Here is a 20,173-nt window from a genome sequence, read left to right as displayed (position 1 = left end):
ATGTGTGAGGCTGCTGACGACATCATTAAGCTACAATACAAATACATTAACAACAGCTTTATTAATTGTGCAAAAATAATTCATTCATTCATTTTTGCACTATGAATTGACTTGCTGTTGTAGCATTTTATTGTTGCTTCATGATGTCATGCGTGATGCCACACATTTCTATTTAGTGCACCTGAGGGACCTGTTGCTGCTGCTGCTGTAAGTAGGGCCCTTATTGGTATTCATCTAGTATTTGATCTCTTTATTACTAGGGTTAGGGACGTCAATACAGCTCAAACTGCAGTGTGCACCCCACAAGTTATACATCAAAACGAGCGGCTCGGCCGTGGGAGGCGTCCTATTACCGTTTATAAGTGACTCGATTCAACACGGTGAAATTTTTAGCAATAAACATTGAAAAATTCCTCATTTTGGTTGTGCGGATGTTTCAATCTGGCTAGCCAGTAAAAATCCCAACATGTGCCACCTGCTCTTCTTCACTGGAAAAATATATACCGTAAATCCTCCAATACAGGACGGTATTCAATTAAAGGCCGGGTCTCCAATTTTGGCCGGTGTCGAAGTCAGCGGAGGTGAATAATGGCCGGTCTCTTATTGTGGCCGGGTGGAATGTGGTAACAAGCAAGTACGGGGGGCGGTTGTGTCATCGTCTCACTTTTGATTTGCCAGTGATAGACCGCGAGGGTAACTTTAACCGTGCGGAGAGGCAGAGGAGGCGAAAATTTGATATCGAGTTCAAAGAGAACGTGCGCTGCAGAACACTTTTTAGCAATAGGGGTTGTATGAACTAGTCGACTTCACTATAGTGACTTTTTATGCCTGTCGTCGACTAGTCGCTGTCACGTGATAATGACCGGCAAGATGCAGTCCTCGGAAAAGACAGCAGCCTGCTGTCAGCGCTCGGGGGGACAACGCGCTGTGCCAGAGCGTCGATACTGACACGCGATCGTTCATGTCGGTTCATTTCCTTTAATGTTTTCTGTCTTTTATTTGTGCCTGATGTGTTTCGCTGCTGTGGAGCGGGGCACACCTTGTCCTCCGACGCACTGATCACTGATGCGGCCGCCAAGCAGGGAGCGCTCCGCTGTTTTTGCGGTCGGATCTGCCTCCTGAGCACGGCCACAGTAACAATCAGGTGTTGCCAAATTATTTAACACGCGATCGTTCATGTCGGTTCATTTCCTTTGATGTTTTCTGTCTTTTATTTGCGCCTGATGCGTTTCGCTGTGGAGCGGGGCGCATCACCTTGTCATCCGGTGACGCACCGATCACTGATGCGGCCGGCAAGCAGCGAGTACTCTGCTGTTTTTGCGGTCGGTAGATCTTTTAGAACGGCAGTTCAAAGGTAACTCATAAGGTGAATATATATGAACCCAGGTAGCAGTTTCTCTTTAGGATTGAGAGGAGATGCAGGAAGATAATAAACAGGCAGGACAGAAAAATAGTCAAATAAAAACACGTTAGTTTTTGTACCTGGTTGCAACAAACAGACACCACTGAAGGTAATCAGAAGTGAGGAAATGAAAATGAAATAATTATTTTAATGTTTAGAGCAGCAGGAACTCCGAGAGGCCGCAGGCGCATCAGTGAGTTTGCGGCCGCTGCGCAGGGGGAGGGGGGAGATGGCTGAAGCAGAAACTACTGTTGTTAAAAGAAATGTGTTTAACTTTGAAAATGTGGGCGCGATATTAATTGTCAAAAACTCCAGCGAACCATTAGTTCATTTTGCTCAAATAGAAATAGAGGCCTGCCTCTAATACTGGCCCTCCTTCCAATAAAGGCCTGGAGCTTGATGAGCTTGAGTCAAATACAGGCCCAGGCCTGTATTAGAGGATTTACGGTATATCTTTAGGAGCATGCATTCCCACAAATGTCACATCAAAATCATCGGCTCGTGGGAATAGTGGTATGTCATGATTTTAGAGTGATCTCCCATCACCAAAACCATCAGTATCATGGTTTTGGGTTTTTCACCCCAACGTCACCCAAATATGATGACTTTGGGGTAATGCACCAATTTTGGTTTGCTCACCCCAACATCAATCAAATATCAAGATTTTCAGTTGTTCACCCCAACGTTTACTTATTTTTATTTTTTGGTCAGTTTGAGTGAATGCAATTCAAAATTAGCATGATTATGAAATAAGTATGCGCACAATAATTTTTTTTTATTTAGAATGGAAGGGCATGCAATTGCATGAACATTTTGTGCCAGGTCCCTTTTCTAAGCAATGTGGTTTATCCTGGTGAAATAATAATAATAATAATAATAATAATAATAATAATAATTATTATTATTATTATTATTATTATTATTATTATTATTATTATTATTATTATTATTATTATTGTTATTATTATTATTATTATTAGTAGTAGTAGTAGTAGTAGTAGAAGAAGTAGTAGTGGTAGTAGTAGAAGTAGTAGTGGTAGTAGTAGTAGAAGTAGTAATAGTAGTAGTAGTAGTAGTAGTAGTAGTAGTAGTAGTAGTAGTAGTAGTAGTAGTAGTAGAAGTGGTGATATCTTCATCATTATTATTATTCATACTGGCTATAAACGTAGTAATTAGCATTGGCATTAAGAGGCCCATTAAAAAAAAACTTTTTGTGTCTGGGAGAATTTCGAGGACTTGACCGGTTATCATCTTTTTAAAGTATTTTGTATGTTGTACGATTTATTTATCAGTTTAAATACAACGCTTAACCAATAGAAAACATATCAGTGAAATGCCTCTAAAACTAATTTGTTCATTTAGATGTCATAAATTATTTTAGGAACTGTTCGTAAAAACAGTTTTTATCGATACGTTTTTTATATTTTTCTTTAGCAGGTTTGAGAATAACAATTACGTGAATGGGCAAAACCACTTCTAACCTGTAGGGGGCAGCAGGTCCACGGAGTGCTCATTTCTGTCACAAATGGCAACAACCTTAGCTTCCGGGTAGGAGTTTTCGAAGAACACAAGCTAGCCAGCTAGCCTTTTCATATTTTAGCTCAGGGAATCACAATAAAATTTGCTGCGAATCGGTAAGATATCAACCTGAACCTTTCTGTTTTTTTATTTTCCATGCATGCACGCTTATATGGAACTCCACGAGTTTTAAGAAATGCAGCAGGTCAGGGAGAACAAGATGCTAACTGTCCATCGCTAGTATGCTTTGTTTCATACATTCTAGATACGGGAACCTGCTAATGAGTTCCAGTTCTCGTTTCGGCTTTAGTATGGATGGAAGTGTCAATTGTAACAGCTTTTCTCAAGTGAATTGACCTGATCCAAAGTCTGTTTTTTGCTTTTTATTTCATTTCACTCTATTATGTAGCTAGCAGGCTAGCCTGTTAATCCATTCAACGATGTCAGCGAACTCCAAACGAAGACGAGCCACCTCTCCCTGCAGCAGTGTGAGCGGGGGAGACCACGACGATACCTCCTCTTCCACTCCTGGAAGTGGAAGAAAAAGAAGAAAGGTATCTAATGTCCCTCCAGTTGATACGGTAAATGTTCACCTTTATTTGCGAGGTTCTTTTTGAATGTTAACAATCTAAATGTGTGTGGGATTTGCAACTATTACCTTAAAAAAGCTTTAATCGTGATCTTTTACCACTTACTTTTTTAGATTGCTGTTTGCCACGAACTGTTTAATGCTGTCAAAGATTTCAAAGACGATCAAGGGAGGCAACTTTGTGAAGTTTTCCTTCGGGTTCCGAAGAGGAGGTATTGTAATATTAGGACCTAATAATAAACGGTACTGTTATATATAAACTTGTCATTCATGAAGAGAGTTGCTACTCAGCATGTTTATTTAAACATAGTCATGCCATTTGTTACCTTGTTGAAAGTAAAAAACTGAGCCAAATACTAACAATTTATACAATAATAATAACAGAAAATTGTACACATTGTAGTATTGTAATCCGGTTATTGCAGTGGGATGGGTTCGATGTAAATAAGGACCGTTACAGTAGCAGAATAAACATATATAAAATAATGTTGCAGTGCAGGTGGGTGGGGGTGGCAGCAGATAGGAAGGAACATGGACAGATGGCTTTTACAGCTCTGGGGAAGAAGCTTTCCTTCAACCTGGAGGTTGCAGTACTGATGTTCTTGTACTGTTTTCTGGATGGCAGTGGTACAAACAGTATATGACCTGGGTGAGGTGGATCAGCAGCAATGCAACTGGCCTTCCTTGCCAGTCTGACGGCATGTATTGAGTCCAGATTTGGCAGCAGGCTCCCCATGATCCGCTGGTCCAGGCCAAGTCCTTCATGTTCTGGACAGTGTAGCTCCCATACCACATAATTATGTTAAGAGAGAGGATTATCTCAATCATGGCTGTGTAGAAGTACCAGAGCAGCTGGGGTGCTGCTCTCTTGAGTTTCACAAGAAATAAGATGTCTGGGCTGAGCACACAGCTCTGAGGAGCACCGGTATTCAGAACCAGCTCGGATGGAGTATGATTTTTAAGTCTCACCACCTGGGGATGGTTTGTGAGAAGTCCCTGGTCCAAAAGTAAAACGAGGTTGAGAAGCCCCAGTTTATTATCAGCTTGAATGATTGTGTTAAATGCTGAGCTGAAGTCCAAGAATGGCATCCTAAGTGATGAGGAGAAACACTGTTAATAGCATTAAAATAAGTTAAACAGATCCTAAACAATGTAAAACTGAGTTTAGAATCAGTGTTTGTTTTATATTACGACCCATGTTGATAAATGTGGGTGTCTCTATTTTTCAGGAACCAGCCTGATTATTATGATGTGGTCTCCCAGCCGATTGACATGACAAAAATCCAGTCCAAGCTGAAGTCAGAAGAATACACTGATGTGCAGCAGCTTACTGCAGATTTTCAGCTCATGTTTAATAATGCTCGATCCTTCTACAAGGTAAAGAGAAAAGAAACATTTGCTTGTATTAAATTGACCCTTCTGACTACACAAAGGTTCAGTGTTCCCAGTTAAATCAATAACTTATCGTTTTTCTGATTCTTACCAGACTTTAAAACTTTAAACAGAACAGCAGGAACCCAGAGCTGAACGAAGCCTGATTTATTTTAAATAAAATGTACATGACAATCTTTGTGATTTTATTATACTCAGGTTGGGTAAAACGAAGGGTATAGAACCAGGTCACTTCATCTTGATCCTGGAGGGCTGGTGTCCAGCATGTTTTAGTTGTTTCCCTGCTCCAACCTGCTTGATTCTGTAGTTGAATCACACGTTAAGCAGCTCATCAGGCTCTGCAGAAGCCTGTTAATCACATGCTGATTAAAATCAGGTGTGTTGAAGCAGGGACACCAGGGTTAAGGACCGCTGATGCCTGAAGGCGTTAGATGTGCACAGATGATTGTTTGACGTTGAGCGAGAAAATGTTGATTAGTAGTTTGTTGATGGTCAGCGAGTTGAGTGTTTGCAGCTTATAAATGCATTGATCCGTCATTGGTTGTGTTTAGAAAACTGTCAATAACTGCTGCTCATGTTTGTGTTAAACAATGTTGATGGTATGAAGGTTTATGATGGTGTTTAGTTTTGATGTCCAGATTCATTCGAATGTTCACGTCTCTTCACGTTTGATGATTCAGAGTGACGGCGAGGAGTATCATGCTGCACGAAAGCTGTGGGAAGTTTATCTGCAAACAAGGAACGAGTTTGTGCAGCCCGGAGAGGGAGACGAGGAAGACGAAGACGGTGATGATGGGATGGATAATCCAGGAACTGAATACGAGGTACTATGTTTGCATTTGTTGTTTTAAATCACAGAGCTTGAGATTTTAAAAGGTTTGTTTATGTGGAAATGTTTGCACATTTATCTTTCAGACATCAGCTAGCAGTCTGAAAGAAGTGCTGGAACAACTCTTGGAGGCTATCGTATCACACACCGACCCCTCAGGGCGACTCGTCAGCGAACTCTTCCAGAAACTGCCATCCAAAGTGGTGCGTAACAACTTTAAAATGACACACCGTGAAAAAGTAAACACACATCTGATTCAGATTTTAGTTAAATCGTGATTAATGGTGTAAAACACTGTTTTTATTTCACTGTAATTTGTTGCTTCCTGTGTGTTTTCCAGCATTACCCAGACTACTACGCCATTATTAAGGAGCCAATTGACCTGAGATCGATTGCTCAGCGGATACAGGTAGTACTCAGCTCTCTTACTCTGTGATGTTTTGCATTTTTCTAAAAACAAAAGAAATTAAAGCTGCAAGCAGCGTCGTTCGGCCCTCGCAGCTCCGCGCCGCTCCGGCCTGGCCGGCAGCCCGGGGCAATAGGGCACGTCCACGGAACAGAAACGTCGACCACCCCGACACCAGAAACCGCAAACGATCACCTCGTCCGCACCTCACCCTGACTCAGCATCCCCTCTGAGGACACCATTATATTACACGTCTCACAACTAGGGCATACTCTACCTTTACGACTCTCGTGGATCTGATGACACAGACCAACTGTAATGCTTTTCTGACCACGTTGTTTGAAGTTATTGTAGGTTAAACTTATCTAGGGCCGCTGGAAAGCTTTCAGATCATGACAAATATGGGCATTTCACCATAAAACAATAGACTTCCTGTAGTAGAGGGCGGGACTTAGGGGATGTCAGCTGTCCACATTGGCATTGTCTTCAGATGTGGTCAGTGATCACACAGACAAAGTTTGATATAGATTAGATCATGCACATGGGAGTTATTAAGCCAAGAAATGTAATGGCGAAAGGTCAAAGTTTGAGGGTTAGCCACGCCCACACCTTTCAACTTTTGAAAAATCCGACGGTTGAATTTTTTCCCCTATGTCTTAAGAGGATATAGCAGGAGTTTGAAGGCAATTGGTGAAAAGGACGATGGGGCATAATACTCCAAACAATGTCTGCGAAAACCACTAAATTGAGTACTTGGACCAAAATGGCCGACTTCCTGTACGATTTTGCACTTGGCTCCAAGAGACTTTTTTTCCTGAGACAACACATTAGTGTACCAAATTTCGTAATCCTCAGTCAAAGCATGGCTTGGGGCTATTAGTTTAAAAGGTCCTAGGGGGCGCTATTTAAGGAAATAGGCCACGCCCACAAACTTCAGCTGTCTATTTCTCTTGGGGTCAGACTAGGATCACTCACCAGAAGTTTCGTAGTGATATCACGATAACTGAAGAAATGAGAGGCAAACGTATTTCCATGGCGTGATGGCGATTTTCGCCATGCTCCCAAAGCCCCGCCTTTTTTTGAAACCTGCCAGTACTGGAGACCAAGTGACCTCACGTTGTCTACTGCTATTTGCCAGAGATTCCTGCTGATTGGGTAAAAGGAGTCCAGTAGGGAGCTGTGAAAAAAGAGTGGCGTGGCGACAGGTCAAAGTTTGAGGCTTGGCCACGCCCACACCTTTCAACTTTTGAAAAATCCGACGGTTGAATTTTTTCCCCTACGTCTTAAGAGTATATAGCAGAAGTGTGAAAGCGATTGGTGAAAAAAGCAACGGAGCATCACTCTCCAAACAACGTGTACCAAAACAACTAAATCGCGTACTTGTACCAAAATGGCCGACTTCCTGTGCGACTTTGGACTTGGCTCCAAGAGACTTTTTTGTAGGTCCTGAGACTCCACATTAGTTTACCAAATTTCGTAATCCTCAGTCAAAGCATGGCTAGGGGCTGGCAGTTTTAATGGTCCTAGAGGGCGCTATTTCAGAAAATTGGCCACGCCCACAAATTTTAGCTGTCCATTTCTATTGGGGGTCAGACTAGGATCACTCACAACAAATTTCGAGGTGATATCTCGATAACTTAAGGAATGAGAGGCAAACGTATTTCCATGGCGTGATGGTGATTTTCGCCATGCTCCCAAAGCCCCGCCTTTTTTCAAAACCTGCCAGTACTGGAGACCAAGTAACCTCAAGTTGTCTACTGCTGTTTGCCACAGAATCCTGGTGTTTGGGTAAAAGGAGTCCAGTAGGGAGCTGTGAAAAAAAGAGTGGCGTGGCGACAGTTCAAAGTTTGAGGCTTAGCCACGCCCACACCTTTCAACTTTTGAAAAATCCGACGGTTGAATTTTTTCCCCTATGTCTTAAGAGTATATAGCAGAAGTTTGAAGGAGATTGGTGAAAAGGGCGACGGAGCATCACTCTCCAAACAACGTGTGCGAAAACAACTAAATCGCGCACTTGGACCAAAATGGCCGACTTCCTGTGCGACTTTGCACTTGGCTCCAAGAGACTTTTTTGTAGGTCCTGAGACACCACATTAGTGTACCAAATTTCGTAATCCTCAGTCAAAGCATGGCTTGGGGCTGACAGTTTTAATGGTCCTAGGGGGCGCTATTTCAGAAAATTGGCCACGCCCACCGGATTTTCACGTCAGATTTTTTGGGGGGCCAGACTAGGATCACTCACAAGAAGTTTCGTGACGACATCTTTAGAAATAAAGAAATGGGAGGCAAACGTAAGGCCACGGCGGTACGCCTTACTTCGCCGCGCCGCCACAGCCCCGCCCTCTGCCGAAAACTCCCATAAAGTGACGCCAAGCAACCCCCACTTGCCTTGAGTTACCAGCTCCAAATTTGTGGTGATTAAGTGAAATGGGGCAATTTGGGACCTTTCACAGTAAAACTTGACCTTTTTGGTCCTGAGGGGGCGGGGCTTGTGTGATGTCATCAACCGACCATTCAATTTACTTTGTGGGTCGATGACAAATGACCACAGAAAGTTTGGTAACGCTATTCCATTCAATTATGAAGTTATAGCAATTTAAATTTTTTTGGCGAGTAGTCAAACTTTGAGGCCTGGCTCCGCCCCTTCAACATATACGAAAACTCAGAATCCTTATCTCATTTTGTTCGCCCATCCCTTCTGAGCAATTTTACACAATTTTTGAGACGATCGTGCGAAAAATGATCGAGCAATCCAATCAGAGACGGACCCTAAAAACGGCAAAAACGGCAAAAAATCGCCATTTCAACCCAAAATGGCCGACTTCCTGTTTGATATTGACCATGGTTGCAAGAGACTTTTCTGTGCGGACTGTTGAGTACTACAAGTGTACCAAATTTCATAACTGTACGATAAACTAAGCTTTATGGAGAGGGTTTTTTTTCACTTTGTAGGGGGCGCTGTTCAGCCATTTTCTTTGCGATTTTTTTGGGACCTTTAAAATATCAAATTTTTCACCAGGCCTGACAAGTGTGCAAAATATTGTGAGTTTTGGGGTATGTTAAGGTCCCCAAAAAGCTGTTCAAAGGGGGCACGGAATAACAAAAAATAATAATAATCAGAGCAAAAACAAGAGGCCTTCGCAGCGCTTTCGCTGCTCGGGCCTAATTAGCCCAGAACCTGATGGATTCTTACACTAAACGTTATATTTATTTTTGACAGTCTGGATTCTATAAAACTGTTACTGCTATGGCCAAGGACATCGACCTGATGACCAAAAATGCCAAAACATACAACGAACCAGGATCTCAGGTTTTTAAGGTTGGAGTGTTTCTCTTTACCTTTTGTTACGGTGCAGCAATTCCCCTAAAGGTTACTTATTGTGTGTTTTTACCTCACAGGATGCTAACAGCATAAAGAAAGTTTTCATCCAACGAAAAACCGAGCTGGAACACGCCGAGCCGACTAAATCTAGCCTTCGTATCAGGTACGAACAAAAGAAGGGGCAGTTTTACTGTGTTTTTGTTAGGGATGTCCCGATCAGGTTTTTTTTGCCTCCAAGTCCGAGTCGTTTGATTTTGAGAATCTGCCGATACCGAGTCCCGATCCGATACTTTCGATGCTCTAAATTGTATCAACTATATAAATACTACATGCTGATAAATTATTGCTTCACACAGGTACAAACGTGTAGTGGGATTAATCTACCTACATTTTATTTTTTTAAGAACTTTGTTTTGTTTTCTTGGTTTTTATTTTCCTATCGTCCTGTCCCGTCTGTCTCTGATCTTCCTGCATCTCCCAGTCCTCCAGAAAAACTCCTGCCTGCTTCCTTCTTTTTCACCTCACAAGTAACTTTTTAACGAGCAGATCAAATTGATCTATTGACCGCAAAAAAAGCCGGGTGTGCGCTGCCCGGCTGCGCCAGTGACGAGCGCGTCCACACGTCATGCTCAAATACAGACAGAACTTACCAGAGAGAAAATGAACGGACACGAATGACTGTGTGTTAATCATTTATTTTTGGTGACGCCACTTAGAAACTTAGAAAATGTTACTGTGGTCGTGTGCTGAACGCAGCTGGAGTTCATGAATAATCAGCGGTCTGCCTGCCGCTCTGCTCAAAAGAATCCCCGCTACGCTGAGTCCATATGAATGATATAATATGGGTAGAAACTGGATCGTTTTTGTGCTCCTTCTGGGTGTGTAAGTTAAGGGCATCAGGGAAGCCCGACAACCTTTAAGGAGAACCACATTGCTCTCCTGTAATTTGAACCCAGTATCCGAGTCCGGATCGGGGCTTGGATCGGGAAGTAAAGCCCGAGTCCCGATCGAGTCTGAAACCACGTGATCAGGGCCGATTTCCGATCATGTGATCGGATCGGGACATCCCTAGTTTTTGTCCAAACAAGGACTGTTGTAGATGTGGTTCGTGTTCCTCAGAAATCGGCGATCCGGACAGGATCGGATTTCTGGTGTCGGTGTCGCTGCTCAGTACGGTTCAGAGAGCGAGGATGACCCTGTGCTTTCAGGTACGTCTCTATTATCACAATAGTCTTTAAAAAAGGAGAAATCGTGCTCGTCTGCTAACAAATACGGGTTTCTTTAAATGTTTCCAGGGTCTGTTTGCTATGACGAGGGAGAGTCGGAGGCTGAGAGCCAGAGTTCAAGCATGGAGATGAGCAACCCAATCTTCCAGCTGTATGAAGCCGTGAGGGGTGCCAGAAACAGCCAGGGACAAGTCTTCTCTGAACCTTTTCAGCAGCTGCCATCTCGCCGAGAGTATCCTGATTACTATCAGCAGATCAAACAGCCCATTTCCCTGACACAAATCAGGTGACAGTAACACTTTGAAATTGCTTTAAAATGAGTTGTATTTTAAAAAAACCCAAAACTAAACCACTCATCAAAGAGTTCAGACGTTTGAGATGCCTTTGTGACTTTCAGGGCAAGGATGAAGAGCGGCGAGTATGAAACCGTGGAGCAGATGGAGGCGGACCTATCAATGATGTTTGAGAATGCAAAGCGCTACAACATGCCCAACTCCAGCATCTACAAACGGGCCTTCAGGTTGCAGCAGATAATGCAGGCGAGGACAGGGAAACTTTTACTTTTTAAATATCTGCTGGAATATTTTGTTTTTGATTATTCAGTCTCTAAATTCTTTAAATGGTTTAGTTATTTTATGTTTTTTTTTTTTTCTTTAAAGGTGAAGAAGAGGGAGCTTCTGAGGAGGGACGAAGACGATGGAGACAGCATTTTGTCGTCCGATGCGGGGAGTGTCAAGAAGAAAAGGTTTGAAGTGAAACCATGAAGCCTTTTTGTGTTGCTTATTTATTTATTTATTTGTTTATTTATTTATTTATTTATTTATTATGTCCAGCCACAAGAAAAATGTAAAAAAGAATCGAATGAAAGCGCTCTTTGCTGCCGTGACTGATGCCAGGGAGGTGGGGTCCAGTCGGCGTCTCTGTGATCTTTTCATGGTGAAGCCATCCAAGAAGGACTACCCCGACTATTATAACGTCATCCTGGAGCCGATGGACCTTAAAACTATTGAGTACAACATTCGTAACGAACGCTACGCTACAGAAGAGGCGCTCATGGACGACATGAAGCGGATGTTCCGAAATGCCCGGCATTACAACGAGGAGGGGTCTCAGGTCGGCAGCGGGACTTTTATTTTGTGAAAAAAAATGAACGAAAAGAATTTCAGAAGAAGTCCATGTGACACCCGGCTTTTGTTTCTGCAGGTTTATAATGACGCAGATGTTTTGGAGAAGATTTTAAAAGACAAGCGTAAGGAGTTGGGACCTCCACCGGAGGAGGAGGACGTGGGATCACCAAAACCGAAAATCCGTAAGTGTTACTGGTGTAGTGAGTTTACTCAAGTCTGGATGTTTGTTTTAAATAATTAGAATGTTATTTCCTGTTTAACTGTAGCAAACTAACAAATAAAAGGTTTTGTAAATCTGAAACCACGTTACGCGCACACGTTGCATAGCTTTTATGTAGCTGTTAAAAATGGTTTGTCTGGAATCTGTTTTTTTTTAATTCTGTCTCTTTTTAGGAAAAAGTGGCGTTTCTCCAAAGAAGTCCAAATACCTAACTCCTCTCCAGCAGAAGTTAAACGAGCTCTACGATGCCGTGCGAAACTTCACCGACAGCCGAGGTCGGCGCTTGAGCACGATCTTTCTCCGTCTGCCCTCTCGCGCCGAGCTGCCCGACTACTACGCCACCATCAAGCGACCAATCGAAATGGATCGCGTGCGAAGCCATTTGGCGGCAGGCCGGTACCAAGACGTGGACGCTTTGGTGGAGGACTTTGCCCTCATGTTCCACAACGCCTGCGTCTACAACGAGCCTGAGTCTCTGATCTATCGGGATGCTCTGGTGTTACACCGAGTGCTGCTGGAGACACGGAAGCAGCAGGAGCGAGGAGAGGATTCGGGTCCTCCCGCTGTGGGACTCCTGGTGCGAGAGCTCATCAGGAATCTGTTTGTGTCCATGATGGGTCACCAGGACGAGGAGGGTCGCTGCTACAGTGACTCGCTGGCTGAAGTCCCAGCTGTGGATCCAGCTGCCCCCGAAAAGCCGCCTCTCAACTTCGATATAATCAGGATGAACGTGGAGCGAGGACGCTACAGGAGACTGGACGTCTTCCAGGAGCACGTGTTTGAGATGCTGGAGAAAGCAAGAAGGCTGCACCGGTAGGGAAGCTCATCTGAGAAGCTCTTTATTCAGTAAAGACAGAAACACAAAACTTAGGGAATGGAAAACAGATTTTACACAGGATAGATGGAATAGCTATAAACTGTAGTACCTTACCACAATCGGTCTTATTTTCACTAGAGCGAGTGAAGCTTGGCTCACACACAGGAAGATCCAAACTCAGCCTTTAGTGTCGTTTCGCTGATAGGATCCAGAAAACGGTTACCAAACTTTTATAGTGCATTAATTATAACAAAATCCTTTATTTGATGTATTCCAGCTTGTTTATCTACGTTTTTGGTCATAGGATCTAAAGGTAGACCGATAGAATCGGCTTTACATCGGCCTGATATATCAGGCACATCTTCGGGCAGCCCGATGCTGCTACAGCATTTAATTTAAATGCAGTTGTATGTTCACTAATAACATCTGGATAATAAATACTGACAGTGCACAAAGTTAAAGAGACGATATGTAGTTTTTATCATTAATCTCTGGAAATATACGTCAAAATGTTGGAAAATACTGGCAGCTTTGTTACACGTAACCATAAAAACTGGGTCTTAAATACACGGGAGCGGGTCTAAGTCTCTGAGCGACGCCAAATTAGACGCCAAAATAAGGTAGCGACCTCTATTAGGATCTGCAGGCAGACGTGGTGATTGCGTAAGGCTTCGACATAATCACATACTTTATGTATTTACCAGATCAGCTTGGAAAAACGTAACTCTTGCAAAGCGAGCCGGTGAAACGTGCCTCTGTGTCTTCTCTGGGCTCGCAGGACCGACTCCGAGGTGTTTGACGATGCTGTGGAGCTTCAGCAGTTTTTCATCAAGATCAGAGACGAGCTTTGTAAGAACGGAGAGATTTTGCTCTCCTCCGCGCTCAACTACACCGTCAAGCACCTGCACAGCGACGTGGATCAGGAGAAGAGGGAGAAAATTCCCCGAGAGGTCGAGGAGGATAAGAAGAATTTAGAGGAGGAGAAGAAAGGTTTGGAAAACATTTGGCACAAAACGTTGGGTGTGGAGAGTGTCGCACGTGTCGCTGAACTTTCACGTTCCTCACTTTTAGAAGAGAAGAAAGCAGAGGAGTTGCCAGAAGAGGAGTGGCAGCCTGAGTCTGAGTCTCAGCGTGTCTACGTGCAGGTCTGCAGCTTTGAAAACGTCACCTACCACGTAGGAGACTTCGTTTATGTGGAGCCGTCGGAGCCCAACCTGAAGCCTCACATTGTTTGTATCGAGCGTCTGTGGGAGAACGAAGCGGGTAACCGAGCCTTTACCTGTTAACTGTTTGTTTCTCTCTTATAAATCTGTGTCTTAAGCTTTGTATAAAATCACTTTTTGTGTGTGTCTGAAGGTGAGAAGTGGCTCTATGGCTGCTGGTTCTACAGGCCCAGTGAAACTTTTCACCTGGCCACTCGCAAGTTTCTGGAGAAGGAGGTGTTCAAGAGCGACTACTACAACAAAGTGTCCTTCAGTAAAGTTCTGGGCAGATGTGTTGTGGTTTTTGTGAAGGCAAGACTCTCCTTTAAACTCAACGCCCGACGTAAGTGACTTGTTTTCTGTAGACACGAGAATTCGAACCTCTTTCTGGTTTCTGTAGGATTATTTCAGAATGCAGCCTGAAGGTTTTAAAGCCGAGGACGTGTTCGTGTGCGAGTCACGCTACACGGCCAGAAATAAGATCTTCAAGAAGATCAAGATCTGGGCCATGCCTGAGAGTTCAGCGCAGATGGTTCCGCGAGAGGTTCCCCTTCCAGTGGTCCGTGTTGCTTCCATGTTTGCCAAACCGGACCTGGAAAAGTTGATGCTTTCATTCTCGGATGGTGGCAGTTTTGTGGACAAGGTGAGGTGACGTTACATAATAGTTGGTCTGTTTGATGTTTACAGAAATGGATTAATCGACCTTTAGTCTTTGTTTACTTGTATTTATCCAATAGGAATCAAGCTTAAGCTACTTTTACTTTCAATGAAGTCTTGAAGATAATAAAAAATATTTTTTTGTTTGTTGGATTATACCAGACGTCACAAATAAACTACTATCAGAGGTGCAGCAGGAGATGTTCTTCTGGAGCATCTTTAGCCATATTGTTTGAAATGCTCCACACACCAATGCCGACTAATAATCTAAACGTTTTGTCAAAAAATGAATCATTTTAATTTACCCTGAAGGGTACGGTCCTGGAAAATCCTCATCCAATCATTGTTCTTCATGATTTGATCGTGGTCTTTCCATCAAGCTGCTCCTCTGAGGTTTTCCCAGACTGTCTGTGGCGCTGAGCTGCTGTGATTTTACAGTTAAAAACAAACAAGATTGCTAAAAATTCCTTTTTTTTTTTTGCCCAACACTAACTTAGCTAGCGTACGTAGTCGTATATGGTTATGTAGGTGTGTTATGCTACGAATTAAGGCAGAAAATGGACCAACTGAACCTTATGCCTTCTTTTCTTCTGGAGGCGTGGCCGATGGGAGAAAGGGGGTTGGACCTCAGAGTTGTGTTAATTCAAAGAGCAGCTTGCACAAATAGCCAGAAAAGTATCTGGTGATGCACCTTAAACTCCACAAGTCCTGCAAAACTGGACTGCTAGACTAACAGTTGCAATCCTTAGAGGTTTATCGCTCAAGACAAATGGTGTCACTTTGCCATTACTACGGGGTATTAATTAAATGATCATCTGGTAGAATACAAGTCCTGACAGAGCTGAGTGGCACGTTTCGAGGGTATCTAAATGTAAACACTCCTCCTGTGTGGTGATGTGAATTCGTTTAGGAGAAGGAAGACGTCCCGATGGAGACGAGCGGGTCAGAACCTGGCTGCCAGCACTATGAACAGCTGCGCTTCAACAGCTCCTGGTTTAAAGTGGGCGACTTCGTTTACATCCGGTCCCACGGCCTGTCCAAACCTCGGGTTGCCAGGTGGGTTAGGAGGACTTAATAAAACGGTGCTGGTGCTGTTTTGGGTTTGATCGTCCTCTGGTTGCTCTGCAGGATGGAGAAGCTGTGGGTCCAGAATGGAGCCACCTTCTTCTTTGGACCCATTTTCATTCACCCTGAAGAAACGGAGCACGAACCCACAAAGATGTTCTACAAGAAAGAAGTGTTTCTGAGTCAGCTGGAGGAGACCTTGCCCCTGACCTGTGTCATAGGTATTACTAAATCGTTCTCTTTAATTAAATAATGACGTGTGTGTGTGTGTGTGTGTGTGTGTGTGTGTGTGTGTGTGTGTGTGTGTGTGTGTGTGTGTGTGTGTGTGTGTGTGTGTGTGTGTGTGTGTGTGTGTGTGTGTGTGTGTGTGTGTGTGTGTGTGTGTGTGTGTGTGTGTTGGGAACCTTTTGATGGCTTAGTATATTAAAACCAGCATTAAATGTTGCATAAGGTTAAGAAGTGGTCTGACATTTAAAGCTAATTAAAGGGAGTTTTCTCAGATGTGAAACGATCTCTGTAGGGTGCCGCTTCTCAGATTCAGTTAAAATGACAGATTTTATCCTTTCAACAGTTTAATTAAGCTCAATTCTGCCCACAGGCAAATGTGTGGTCTCCTCTTTTAAGGACTACCTGTCCTGCAGACCAACCGAGTTTTCTGAGGATGACGTCCTGCTGTGTGAGAGTCGTTACATCGAAGCCGAGAAGCAAATGAAAAAGTTCAAGGGCCTGAAACGCTTCTCGTATTCCTCCAAAGTGGTGGAAGATGAGATCTATTACTTCAGGTGTGAACGGGATTATTTTTGACGTAAAACGGAATCTTTTCCCTCCCCATCCTGGTTTGTCTTTACTTTTGTTTGGGTGCGATTTGTAGGAAATTAATTGTGCCGCAAAAGGAGGCGTCACCCATTTTGGACAAGAAGATAGACGAGCTCGAGGTTAAGCTGGCAGACCTGGAGGATGGCGATGATGACATGGAAGAAATGGAGGATGACGAGGAAGCTCCATCCACACCTTCTTTGCCTCAGGTGCAAACTCCTCTCTCCAACGACATGGACGCGATGTCCTACACGCCTTCTCAGGTATCGGAGACCAACTGAAATCTTGTTTTTAACGGTTCCACACAGCTACTGCTTCTGTTATAATCTATACGACGTGTGTGTTTTGTCACTCGTGAAGTCCACCCCTAAGATGAAGGGTTTAGCTAAGAAGGAAGGAGCCAAGCGGAAGATCAACATGAGCGGGTATATCCTGTTCAGCAGCGAGATGCGAGCTGTCATCAAAGCTCGACACCCCGACTTCTCCTTTGGGGAGCTGAGTCGACTCGTAGGAACGGAGTGGAGAAACCTTGAGGCTTCCAAAAAAGCGGATTACGAAGGTGACTTGAAGTCATTCAACGACTAAATTCAATTTTTTTGTGTGAATTTAAGCGAAGTGATTTTTTGCGTTTCAGAGCGCGCAGCCCGAATAGTGGAACAGTCGGAGCGCGAGAGGCCGTTCTTCAAGCACGGTTCCCCCAGAGCAGGTACCCCCGTAGGGGCGCTGATGGGGGTGGTGCCTTTGCCTAGCACTATGGGAATGATAAACCACACACCTGTGTCAGGTAACCCCTCAGAGAGACATAACCAGTGTTTGACTACAAGACAGCAGGGAAGTGAAGCTGGACTAGAACCATAATCCTTTCATTTTCTAACCTGTTTAAACTCCTAAACCACTTCTTTTCTTCTGTTGATGCCATTTACGTTTTAATTATTGTCTTTACATAAACTGCACGGTTGCATGATTCATATTTTTTTAACCATGAATGCATTTTGTTTTAAGTTTCCATTTAATATTTTGGAGTTTTTTCTTTTTTACACTCATATGTTTTTCAACCATTTGCATCATCGACCCCTTTTCACACACTGAACCATGAATCTTGCTAGAACAAATGAGTCCAAGTCAAGTTTCCATTTATTCAAAGTGACAATGTGTAGTTTTTACGTTAATCTTTGGAAATATCCATCAGAATTTTGTTGAAATTTGAATTAAATGGTGCCCAGTTGTTGAAAAATATTGGTAGCTTCGTAACATAACCATAAAATTACATGGGAGCAGGTCTAAGGCCTGGAATAAACTTGCTGTTTAACCTCGCGTTGGCGCAGGCAGCGTTTTTGTTCACATACTTGCTGCTACACGACACTGCATGTAGTACTGGAGTGTTCCACCAGGGGCTCACTAGAGAACTCAGACCAGATAGAGAGCCGGGTTTGTGGGTACAACAAAACAAACGTGGCGTCAATAAAAGAGCTCACTAACTGGTTGCTATGATGAAAGAGAGTCTGATGTGCTTGTCGTCTTGCTGGAGGTTACGCTAATACGCTCCCAGGAATGTTTTACCCTAATGGCCATCTGCCGGTAAGGATTTACTGGAACACAACAATACTGCTTGCTTGCAATGATTTATGTATGTACTGCCCCCTTTTGCCAGGGAAAATATGCATCGTCATTTGAACTTGGTTCTTTCTGGAGAAAGCATAAACAGTGTTCTTTTTACCTGTAATATGTTTTAACCAAGTACTGTTTTTCATTCTGACAGAAATTGGAGAATATGAATTTAGTATCTTATTAGTTATAATTTTATAGTATTTTATCTAGCGCCTCTCGGGGAAAAAAGTCACGAGGCGCTTCACAAAACAAAAAAATACAAATATAATTTTTTTTTAAATATCTTTAAAATGACTAAAAATAAAAGTTGTGATAAAAAATGTAAGGAAAGGGAGAGAGAAAATGAATAGGAAAGAGGGAGATCGGCACCAGAATGAACGGGACAAATAAATAAAACCTATTAAAACATGAATTATTTGAAATGCAGATTTTGAGTCCTTTGAGGTCAGTGTGTGATAAGGGTCGCTGTGTGTCTTAGTGCATGTTGTCTAGAGTCATCTGCATGGGACTTATGCATGGATATGTTGTGCTCTCCTTGCCCTCTTCCCAAAGGCATGATGGGAGCTTACGGCCCACCTTACATGCCCATGCAGGGCCCTCATGAGGGTTTGCTGAGCGTGGCACCAATGCCACCTCACTCTGGGGGGGTTCCTCACCTGCCTCCTCACCATCTCCAGCAAGGTATGCCCGGATACCCTGGCATGCCCCATCAGGGTAAGGGCCCACTGTCCCAGCCACACTTGCTCAGTCACATGCAGTCGTGTCTCTCCGGCTGTGGAGGGGTTTACCTGGTCCACAGGCTGCATAGCCTGAGCTACACACCGAACTGTCGAAGCTCGCTGGTCTTGCCCATCCAGATCTACATTCACATAGTTATGCATGACAAACTGATACCAGATGACTAACATTTAGCTAATTTTCATGCATTAACTTTCTCAGAGGCTGTGTTGAAAACATGAAGCAAACTATAAATTAGGTAAATTCCTTTTCCTCATTTGTCAGAGTAAATCTTGTGTTTAAACAGGTATGATGGGCGCTGGTGCAAATGGGATGGCAGGAAGTCCTGGACAAGGAAATTTTATGCAACAGGTGTTTTTTTTGTTTTTTTTTTTGTTAATACAGAGCAGTTGAAACCATGTTGTAAATAAAAGCTAGACTGACTGAAATGAACAGTGCGGGTTTACCACAATTGCTTTATTTTATTTTAGCCTGGGGTGTTTAGTCCAGGACAGCACGCTCCTCCACCATATCCCGGACAGGGCCAGCCATCTCATCTGCAGCCCACCACTCCCATGTTTGTTGGACCACCACCAAAGACCCAGAGGGTGCTCCACTCAGAAGCCTACCTGAAGTACATTGAGGGCTTAAATTCAGAATCAAGCACTGTCAGCAAGTGGGACCAAATGCTAAAAGGTGATGCTTTTCCCCTCACTCCCAAATCAGTTTGCTTCTCTGTGCGTTGATGCAAATTCAACATTTTTGTTGTTGTTGTTTACTGATAACTTTTATCCATAACAGCTCAAAGACGAGATGCTCACTTTACCAAAGAGCAGGAGAGTCGCCTTCCAGCACACTGGTTGAAGAGCAAAGGAGCTCACACAACAATGGTGGATGCGTTGTGGCGTTTACGGGACTTGATGCTGAGAGACTCACTGAATATTTGTCAGGCTTACAACCTGTAACCTCCCAAACAGAACCACTAACCTCAGTAACTACTCTTATCCTCAGTTTGTGGAGTTTTCAAATGGTAGAAAGCAATATTTTATAGTGGGTCACAACCATTTTATATTTATTAGCTAAAAAAGTGAACTTGATAGTGATTTGTGTGCATTTTTATACCGTCTTAAATCATAGTTCTGCTAAAACCTGTGATTTTATTTTATTGTCTTATTGATGCAACCAGAATAAAAAGCTGCAAACCTCATGTTTGTTTCATTTTTTATGTAGCTTCTTGCCTTTTTGGATTTTATTTTTGAA

General features: G+C 43.2%; 1 protein-coding gene across 6 annotated transcripts; it reads left to right on the top strand.

The window, feature by feature from the left end:
* The first annotated feature begins 2,911 nt into the window (after positions 1-2,911).
* On the top strand, positions 2,912-20,120 carry pbrm1l (polybromo 1, like). 6 transcript variants are annotated; one of them, XM_054730644.2, is made up of 30 exons: positions 2,912-3,036; positions 3,330-3,474; positions 3,624-3,721; positions 4,739-4,886; positions 5,582-5,725; positions 5,817-5,933; positions 6,071-6,139; positions 9,357-9,455; positions 9,536-9,621; positions 10,578-10,666; positions 10,754-10,970; positions 11,082-11,223; positions 11,344-11,429; positions 11,518-11,797; positions 11,888-11,993; positions 12,205-12,844; positions 13,627-13,838; positions 13,920-14,111; positions 14,205-14,362; positions 14,451-14,693; positions 15,618-15,763; positions 15,836-15,993; positions 16,371-16,554; positions 16,644-16,851; positions 16,949-17,147; positions 17,223-17,372; positions 18,749-18,910; positions 19,221-19,285; positions 19,405-19,609; positions 19,715-20,120. In XM_054730644.2, exons 2-30 carry the CDS (start codon positions 3,361-3,363, stop codon positions 19,876-19,878), a joined length of 4,881 nt encoding a protein of 1,626 aa, XP_054586619.2. In that variant the 5' UTR covers positions 2,912-3,036; positions 3,330-3,360; the 3' UTR covers positions 19,879-20,120. The 6 variants fall into 6 exon arrangements, with proteins under 6 accessions (XP_054586619.2, XP_015814378.3, XP_015814376.3 ...); XM_015958892.3 differs by having other exon boundaries at positions 3,330-3,501; positions 18,749-18,877; XM_015958890.3 differs by having other exon boundaries at positions 3,330-3,501.
* The last annotated feature ends 53 nt before the right edge of the window (positions 20,121-20,173 follow it).

The sequence above is a fragment of the Nothobranchius furzeri genome, chromosome 3 (genome assembly GCF_043380555.1).
Source record: "Nothobranchius furzeri strain GRZ-AD chromosome 3, NfurGRZ-RIMD1, whole genome shotgun sequence".
In the NCBI taxonomy this organism is placed as follows: domain Eukaryota; kingdom Metazoa; phylum Chordata; class Actinopteri; order Cyprinodontiformes; family Nothobranchiidae; genus Nothobranchius; species Nothobranchius furzeri.
Note: the sequence above shows the minus strand (reverse complement) of the source record. Positions and strands in the feature narration are given on the sequence as shown.